Source organism: Sminthopsis crassicaudata, chromosome 2, assembly GCF_048593235.1.
Source record: "Sminthopsis crassicaudata isolate SCR6 chromosome 2, ASM4859323v1, whole genome shotgun sequence".
NCBI lineage: Eukaryota > Metazoa > Chordata > Mammalia > Dasyuromorphia > Dasyuridae > Sminthopsis > Sminthopsis crassicaudata.
This window is the reverse complement of record NC_133618.1, coordinates 504042372-504052276: the sequence shown is the minus strand read 5'-3', so window position 1 is coordinate 504052276 and position 9905 is coordinate 504042372. Positions and strand designations below refer to the sequence as shown.

General features: G+C 32.1%; 1 protein-coding gene across 21 annotated transcripts in view; it reads left to right on the top strand.

Annotated features, from left to right (window-relative positions):
- TSC1 (TSC complex subunit 1) overlaps positions 1-9905 on the top strand; it is a 39967-nt gene that overhangs the window by 9022 nt on the left and 21040 nt on the right. For 12 of the 21 annotated variants that reach the window (XM_074293965.1, XM_074293962.1, XM_074293955.1 and 9 more), the window contains 5 exons: positions 67-129; positions 5682-5868; positions 6236-6339; positions 7504-7656; positions 9652-9796. In XM_074293965.1, coding sequence (XP_074150066.1) covers positions 5721-5868; positions 6236-6339; positions 7504-7656; positions 9652-9796 — 550 coding nt within the window. In that variant the 5' untranslated portion in view covers positions 67-129; positions 5682-5720. Of the gene's footprint in view, positions 1-66; positions 130-3259; positions 3340-4985; positions 5038-5681; positions 5869-6235; positions 6340-7503; positions 7657-9651; positions 9797-9905 lie in introns of all 21 variants that reach the window. The other 9 variants (XM_074293973.1, XM_074293964.1, XM_074293966.1 and 6 more) reach the window with 4 other exon arrangements.

Genomic DNA, 9905 nt, shown 5'->3' with positions numbered 1-9905 from the left:
TAATATTCTGTGAGCATATTATAAAATTAGTTTTGTATACTTATGTAGTGTTTTCTTTTTCTTTAGAGATCATGAAAGACACCAGGTTGACAGCACTGGAAACTGAAGTACTTATTGTCCATAGAACAGGTAGAGCATAATATCTTATGTTTCCTCATTCTCATTTGGGGTAAATGAGGGCAAAATGCTTAATGTCAGTTTTGGCTCAATTCCTCCACTAAGGGGAAATATATTTTACATTTTAGACATTATCTTTGTAGAGGTGATTATAGTCTTAATGATCTTATATTTGATCTAATTCTGCTGACCATTTTAGCAAGAATGTCATCTGCAGCAGAATAGTGTGTGTATATATTTTGAGGAGCTGAAAATGAAGTTGTATCTGGCATGAATATTCATGCTGCTAATTAGCTGATATAAGTCATTCTGTAGTATTAATGTTGTGACATAAGTAAGCTCTGGTGGATAGTGATGAACTTATGAGGTAATAAGCTTGTTATTACCTTAGTAATTTATGCTCTTTATATATATTTTGTTATTTGTAGCCTAAGAAAAGCACTATGGTACAGTGAAAAGAACATTGGATTTTGAGATAGGGGATAGGTTCAAATGCCATCTCTTAGTACTAGTTAGATCTTTCCAGATCTCAGTTTCCTCATTTTAACATGAAGAAGTTGGGCTAGATGGGATCTGAAATCTTTACAGATGAGGAAACTGAGACAAATAAAGTTTAAGTGATTTCCTAGAAAGTGTCTGTCCCCAGATTTGAACTCAGAAAGTTGAGTCTGACTCCATGCTGGCATTCTATACACTATGACACCTAGCTGCTCCCTGTGAAAATAGATGAAAACATTTCACTTTTTTGTCAAAGAAACTTCTCTAAGTTTTGTCATTTCCATTTTCAAGCCTCTTATTTTTCTGTGATTCAGAAAAAGACATTTTCTACTAGTTGAGATTCATGCTCACAGATTGGCTACAAAGTGTTGAATTTTTCAGTCAGAGAAATTATTGAAATCATTATATAGCTGTGGAGAGGCTGAAGAAAGAGTTATAACAAAATTTTTAAAGTATTAAGAATGCTAATAGAAATTGTATCTGAATATTCAACAAGATGACAAATAACTACCTTAAAACTCAATCCATTTTTTCATTTAATTTACAGAGAACATTTGGCCCAAATGCTTTAATTTTTAGCTGTAATTCTTTTGGGATGGGAAAAATCAAATTTCTAAAAAGTGAATGAAAAAGCACCAAAAAGAAATTCATTAACAAATTTGTATTTGAATACCAGCTGTGTATCTAGCTTGTGTTTGATATCATAGGGACGAGTTTATATGGAAAATAGTTTCTCACTTTTAGTTTGCAATCTGAATAGGTAAACAAGATAAACAGCCACTCACCCATATCCACACAAAAAAGTACGTAGTAAACTACATTATAAGATAGCAAATGGAGAATTCAGGCAATAAATGTTTTATAAAAGTGTAAAATGGTTGTGATGGAGTGCATTGTAGGGAAAGCATGTTGAAGAAGGGCTTTGAGAATGAGATGGAAAGAGGATATACATAAAATAATAACTAACATTTATTTAGTAGTTTAAGGTTTACAAGAAGGATATATTAAAAATAGTGCTTTAAAATTTACAAAACAAATATCTCATTTCATTAAAATTTATCTAAAATGATTCAATTTTTCTTGTGTAGTAAGATAACTATATGGATATGTATACATATATTGGATTTAACATATATTTTAACATGTATTGGAATACCTGCCATCTAGGGAAGGGGATAGGAGGAAAGAGGGGAAATTTTGGAACAGAAGAGTTTTTTGCAAGGGTCAGTTTTGCATATGTTTTGTAAATAAAAAGCTGTAATGAAAAATTATCTAAAATCAGTTTCTAATTAAAAATCTTCTGAGTAGGAAGCTCAGTTACACTTGACTTTTTAACTTAGCTGTTGATCTCTCAGGAGCAAAAAACATTTTGAAAGAAATTAAGTGACCTTAAAAACTTTATAGACAACAATAAGAGTTGTGTTTGTTTATCTTCTTAGAACTGATTTAAACACCTCCTTTAAGCAGAACTTCTACCCTAATTTTAACTTTACCTTCCTTCTCTTAAAGTTTGGGTGGAGTCTAAATTATATATGTGGGGCAACAACATTTGTGTTAGTACAATGAAGATCAGTAAAATATCCTAGTTATTTTTATATATACAAGTGTTAGCTGGGGCTAAGTGTTAGATAATGCACATGATCTTCACATCTTTTTTACTTAGGGCTTAAAAATAAGACCTGAATTTAAGTGCAAGGGACCTGTTCCTGTAGACATTGTAAATATGTAGTAGATGGGGGCTATTTGAGTTGAACAGCATGCTATAATTAGATGAGCTAAGTGTTCAGAAATAATAATGTAACATTGTCAGATTTTCCAAGTTAATCACTTACCTGCAACTTTGACTATTCACTTAAAGTGTACCTAAAATACTTTAACCCTGTTTTCAGATATGTAAAAACATTACTGACCTAGAATCTAGATTTTTGGCTTCCCCTGAATTCTACCTCCAAGTTGGTGTTCTCAAACAGCTGAGAGAGGTTTATTGATCTGAAAGGATATTTCATATACATACATACACACATATTTCTTGATTTACTGTTGGACTATTCATGATATATAGCCATTTTCTTTTGATCTATTAGCACCTTATTATTTAATTATAAGTGGTTAAGAGTACAAGTGTCATTGTATTTGGGTACTAGACTTTAATATCCTTCATCTATGGAATTCTTAAACGAATAAGGTAAAAATCTTGATCAAGTCACAAGTTACTTGTTATATTGTCTTTTTTCTCATCTCTAAGACTTAGCATATACTCGGTAGTTATGAGAAGAAGTTTATTAGAATATAATAAAGTCCTTGATTTCCAGGGGTAAAAATATTATTATAAAAATAAATAATTGTTTGTGGGGTTTAATGGAATGGGTGTCCTGTTTAGAGTCTAAAGACCTTCCATTTCCTGTTCTGTCTCTTCTGTAATTGAGTCTCAACTTTCCTTTTTTGTAAAATAAAAAGTTTGGACTATATGACTTATAAAGTGCTTTTCATTTTAAAATCCTTCAAGTCTATAGTCATCAGGTTTTAAATTCAAAGCCTTTGAACTACCAGGCTTTTTTGTATGATCTGTGAATTACAGATTCTTGTGTGACCAGGGCATTTACCAATCAGCTTTTTGAAATACTGTATGCTTTTGACTTCACAGGGAAATTCAGCTGATTTTTATACTAGTTTTTTATTAAGACAGAAAAGAAAATTCACCTTTTTCCTTGGTTACTATACTCTGTAAGTATTTTTGACTTAAAAGTTTTATTGGCTGGATTGGTTTACTTTATTGAAATGCTCAGCAGATGTTCTGCTTTTAAAGTTAGCATCTGAGAATGCAGAAATGGGACCCAAACCAAAAAGAGCATTGTATTCTTTTAGGGGATTCAGCAATGTAAAGCCGTGTTTGTAGTACTTAGAATCAGAGATGCATAAAGTTTAGATATTTATGCTTAGAAAAAAATTGAAGACTAAGATAATCTCCTGATTTTATTATATTTTGGGATTAGTTAGCAAGATTAGATGCCTGCTAAGATTATCTGGCATTCTTAAGCTTCATTTCTAAAAGTTTTTTATCCAAATTTCAGTAATCTTTGAACCATTACTTAAGATACTTTAAAACTATTACATGGCACAGCATTTATCCCTGGCAACTAAACATGCAGTCTTATAAATGCTGTGCCCTCAAAATTTAATATTATGGTGATGAAACTCTTGTTTCTTTTTTGAGTAAATCTCAGGATTATTTTCCACTTAGTGTATTATGGTTCCTGGATTTGATGGTATCCATTGGTTTGCTCAGTGCTGTTACTCACTTAATTTTGTATTGTAATTCTATCATCCTTAAATTAGATTTGAGGACATCTTTTTTCTAAGAGAAATTAAAAGGAAATGTTGTCAGTTTTGTTCTTCTGAATATGTTCATTCCTAAAGCACAGAGAAACACTAGCAAAACCCTAAACAAAGATGGCAAGTATCCAGTTATCTTGCCTACTGTAGTCAAGGCTAACTGATTTGAACTACCCAGCTTGTTTCTAAGTTTGTAGATTTTTTTTTTTTTAATTAAAAACTGATCCCCTCTTGCTTTACCCAAGTGCTTGTTTTGGTGAAAGCAAAAATAAGTCCCCATTTCAGAAATTTCTAGAAAACTTGAGTAAGATTATTTTTTTCCTTGGCTCCTGAATTATGCCTTTTTGGCAACTCTTTCCAAGTCTCCTGTGTAACATTTCAGAATAGAAATGAATGACCTAGAAGTTATGTAAGTCTTGTACTCCATTTATAATGGCATTATTGCTTTTTAAAAACCATTTCTGCAATGGAGTCTTTAAAAAATTGATTATCTAATATAATGATTTAAGGCTTTGTGATTACTGTTTTTAGGTGGGTTTATATTTCTTCCCATATCTTGTAGTCAAGAACACATCTAAATATTTTAATTGACTTTTTGGCTTCTAAACTTTTTTTTTTTTTTCCAGAGGAGCAAACAAATGAGTATCACAAGGTTTTTACTTAAAATTTTAAAGAATTTGGGCTCTTGGATTAACGTCATTGCAATGGAATACTATATTAGTTGCAGTAATTACAATTGACTTTTACAACTTAACATTAAAATCAGATGATGTTGAAAGAAATTTGTTAACGTTTTAGCCATTTACTCTTGGCCAATTCAAAGAATCATTGCAATATATGGTGGCTATATTTTTATTATTAACAAACCTGTATAAGATGAAATAATTGTTACCAGACAACTTTAAAGATTAAAGCAGGCAGGTATGATTATAGATATTTGTAGTGACTCCTATAATATGTCTTTTATGTGTTTTACTTTTGATAAAGTATGAGTGTTGAGATTTTTTTCACCTTCTTGTCTTGTCTCCTTTGGCCAGCAGCAGATGTGTTTTGAGAGCTCTGAAGAGGTTTAAGGGAGGAAAAAATGAGGTGCGAAAAAAATGTGTAGGCTCAGTGAATTTGAAATTATGGTCTCAGTAGTATTAGTGTTCTAATCAACAGTGAACCCAAGCACAGATGCTAAAATAGATGTTAAAGGAAAATTTGTTGTTATTGTTGAGTCATTTATCAGTATTGTCAAACTATTCATAATCCCATTTGGGGGTTTTCTTGGTAAAGAAACTATAGAGTGGTTAGCCATTTCCTACTCTAGATCTTTTTCATATGAGGAAATTGAGGCAAATAGGATTAAGTAACTTGTCTAGGGTCACACGACTCTTAAGTGTCTGTGACTGTATTTGAACTCAGGAACATGATTCTTCCTGACTCTAATCCCAGTTATTCTATCCACTATGCAACCTAGTTGTCCAAGGGGAAATTTGTCCATTTATAAATTTCTGTTGTCAGTAATTCACTATTCTAACACTGATGGTATTTTAGTTATTTCATTAACTAGAATTAATAATTTGGTCATAAAATTGACAAGAATGAAATCACATAGACCTTAGTGTCATGTGAAAAAGTGATTATAGTTTTTCTCTTCTCTACTTTGTGTTTTAATAATCATTTGGGAATGTGGAGCTAGTGGGCAGTGGTACTATTACCATATGAATAGTTTTCTCTTTTTTCCCCAGTCTATTAGAGGCACAAATGAAGAACCTGTGGAAATTTTAATGTGTGTACCAAAACTAGCAAGAGCACATACATACAAGATAATGGCACAGCAAGCAAATATTAGTGAACTCCTCTCCATGCTGGATTCCTCAGCTCTGGGTGTGTTAGATGACATAACAACTGTCTTTAAAGAGAATCTCAATTCTGGTAAGTAGCCAATGTGAATAGTATAGTTTTTTTGTTTATTCCCAGATTCATGTTTTAGCGCTAATTTGGAGAAAATACCCTATCTCTAAAATCTCTATTATAAAGTTAAGGGTCTTTATGGATTTAGGCTATGGGGGAAAACAATTAGGCACTTACTCAATTCAGAGTTTAAAAAAACTAGAAATGGTTTATGACCTGAATTGAAGTAGTATAAATGTCATACAATTTTAGATGATAACTTGCCACAAAGTTATTCATACAACTTAAATATAGATTAGAGCTTATTTCACATTGGAAGATGTTGAAATATGTATTTAAGGTATTTAAGAAAGCAAGCCCTATTTAAATCCTATTTCTATTTATTTAGACCGTGGTCCTATGCTTGTAAACACATTGGTGGATTATTATCTGGAAACCAATTCTCAACAGGTATTACGCATCTTGACTACATTGCAAGAACCTCATGATAAGGTAATTTCTTTATATTTGATAGTAGAACATTGATGAAATTATAAAATAATGATGTAATTTTTAGATGGCACAGTGGATTAAGTGCTGGGCCTTGAATCAGAAAGACCTGAGTTCAAATCCAGTCTCTGATACTTACCAACCACTTAACAATAGACAAATCACTTAACTTCTTTTTGCCTCAGTTTTCTTATCTGTAAAATAGGGATGATAATAATAACATCCAAGGTTGTTTTGAGGCTCTAATGAGATAATTTGTAAAGCACCTTAGCACAGAGTGTGGCATGTAATAAGTGCTATATAAATGTTTGCTATTATTATTGTCATCGTTATTGCATTCAGTACATTAAATGTTTCACATTAGGCATATCGCAAAGCTCTGCAACTTATGTCCAATATAACTACCTATAAGAATAACCTTTTAATGTAAATTTATCAAAAATCTATCTAAAAACATTTAAAATGCACTATAGACCTTGCTATTTGGAGGAATCTTGTAAATCTTCTGTGAAGAATAAATCATCTTGTTTGTAAATTCCGTTTTTCATAATTTTGCATGCAAAGAGTCTTATTATCTGAGAAAAACATATAAATGCATTTAATCTGTGAAGTCATTTGTTAAACCTGGTGCCAAAGGATAGGACAGCAAAGGACAGCAGAATCTGTGTCAGTACCTATTTCCCCTTTCTTTGGTTGGTAGAATATAAAAATCTTTTTTGTATTCATAAAATTTGGAACTTTGTGATTTGGAGTGTGCAAATACTTTATAATTCTTTCTAAAGAATTCTAATAATGTGCTACTTTTTTAGTTTTTGCTGTAGAAATTTTATATTTTTGTCTTTTTTGTTTATTTCTTCTGATTCATGATGCTTGTTTGGGGTTAAAATATGAGATAGGTCCCCAAAATAAAAGTAAAAGAAAAGGTACTTTTAATCATGACTCTGTTGTGGTCTCCTCTCTCTGTGTCTCTCTCTTTTTCTCTGTGTCTGTCTCTCTTTTTTCTTTTTTTTTTTTTTTTTGTCTTTTTCAGCTTTTGCATCAGAAAGCAAGTTAGAATGATTTAGACACTTGAAGACTGCAAATAAGAATCCATCCTTTTCTAATAGTGTTATATATATTAGTTCTTGTCTAAATGAATGAAATAAACTTTGTCTTTTTCATTTTTAGCACCTCATGGACAAAATTAATGAATATGTAGGCAAAGCTGCTACTCGTTTACCCGTCCTTTCCTTACTGGGGCATGTCATAAGATTGCAACCCCCGTGGAAGCATAAGCTCTCTCAAGCGCCTCTCTTGCCTTCTTTGCTTAAGTGTCTCAAGGTAGGCATTCTAAAGATTTGAATGATTTGTTTGATGAGCTTAGTTTCTGAAATACTGAACTCTCTGGAACCAGTGAGCTTATTAACTATAATAAGTAAGTAAGGCAATATGGTTGAAAGCCTTCTCGAGTTGGTCAGAATTTGAACTTCATTCCATTTCTATTATTGGTGAAACAAGTCCTTCACCTCCATAAGCTTTAATTTCTTTAGCTGTATAAAGGCAATCTCTATTTTACTTATTTCAAGGGACTTTTCAGTTTAAATAAAAATGCATAAAGTAAACCATAAAGTGCTATGAAAACAAGTTTTTCTTTTAAGCCAGATTGCTCTTTAAAATTCAGCAGTTTTGTTCAAGTATCCTATAATACATGATTTGTGCTCATTGAATTTTTTGATATTTGGAATACTATGGATGTTTGATGTCTGTTACAGTAAAGTACAGTACAGTAAAACTTATTAGGTACCTCTGTTCAAAAGTGTATAACTTTAAGGCAGTTTTTAAACTGTATACTCTTTAAATTGTTAAAAATTGGCCAATTAGTCTTTTTTTTTTTTCCCATGTGTTAAAATAACACTTTTATCTAAGTGCTCTATTGAGTTAACCATAAAATAATTTAAGCCTTACTATAGTGTTTCCTGTATATTCAGAACTTGGTTAATTATCCCTACTTTATTTTTATTCATATTTGTTAATGGCACGTCTTGATGAATTTTAGCATATCTTCTAGATACACAAAGAAGCATTTTATAACCTAGATAGGACTGTGGAAAAACATTTTAATATCTCTTTGATAATAGAAGACTTAGAGGCTTTAGATGAGATATTGTGGTATAGTACAATGAGCCATGGATTTGGAATCAGAGGATCTAGATTTGAATCCTGGCTTTATCACTGCTTATTGGTCATGGACACTCACTTAACCTTTCTGGTCCTCATTTTCTTATCTGTAAAATGAAGGATTGGTACTAAGTGATCTTTGAGCTCTGGATCCCTGGGTTCTCTGTATTTGTGATTCTATGAGTAAAAGCTACAGATTTTTAAAATGCAATTCAAGGGGCAGCTAGATGGTGCAGTGAATAGAGTGAATAGAACACCAGCTCTGAATTCACGAAGATCTGTGTTCAAATCCGGTTCAAATCCGGCCTTCTACTGTGGGACTCTGGGCAAATCATTTAACCCCTGTTGTCTCACCAAAACAAAACAAAACAAAATGCAATTCAGGATTTTTTAGTATGATAAAGAACTTTAGATTTCTTAGTCTTGAACTGATATCCTTTTGCCTAATATTGTTTCTTGAATATTTAGCTTGAGTTACTTGGCAAAGCTTCAGTTATTTGGCAAATCATTTGTGTCATAATCATATCTCATTTGAGACCCAGTGACTATCTTGATTCATTTCTTGTGAGTTTTTTTTCCCCCCCTTATTCTCCTGATTGACTTTTTTGTGTCTTAATTGGTTTCTTCTTAGATGATTTTTTAATTCAATAGTCTTTTAAATAGAAAAAGTATTTTTTTCCATAGTGATGAATGACTTGGTTATGAATGGTAATGTTTGCCATTACCAGAGAATGTATAATAAAAGTACTTTTGTATAAATTAAGATTTCACTGACTACAAACTGAGATACGTGGACCAACCCTGAGAACAACATATAATCTGGTTGATGTAATATTGGAAAGGTTTTCTGGTGAAAAACAAGTTTTTATGCTTTCATCTGTATGTCATAAATAGATCCTGAGGAGTTAAATACAGAGGTGTGTGATGAGAACTTTTAAAAGATTGATTAACATGGAGCTGTTAAAAAGTTATTTATGTCGAGTCTCTTTTGAATTTACCTTCAAATCCTTAAGGAAAAGTTTCAAAGCTAATAATGAATGACCTTCTGGTATGAGGCTCATTCATTTAGATTTTCATCAGTTAGTATGTAGTGCTGATGCTAATCTTATTTCTGGCAGGTTGTCTTCACTCTTCTCACTTGGCTTTTCCTCTCTGCAGACTGATACAGATGTAGTAATACTCACAACAGGAGTTTTAGTCTTAATAACCATGCTGCCAATGATTCCACAGTCAGGCAAACAATACCTTCACGACTTCTTTGATGTTTTTGGCCGTCTTTCATCATGGTGCCTGAAGAATCCAGGTAAGATTCTTGCTGAATTGCATATATCAGACACTAGGTGGAGCATACGAGTTTTTTTCCCTTGTTATTCTAGGTAAATAGGCCTTTATCCATTATGGTGTGAGCTCCA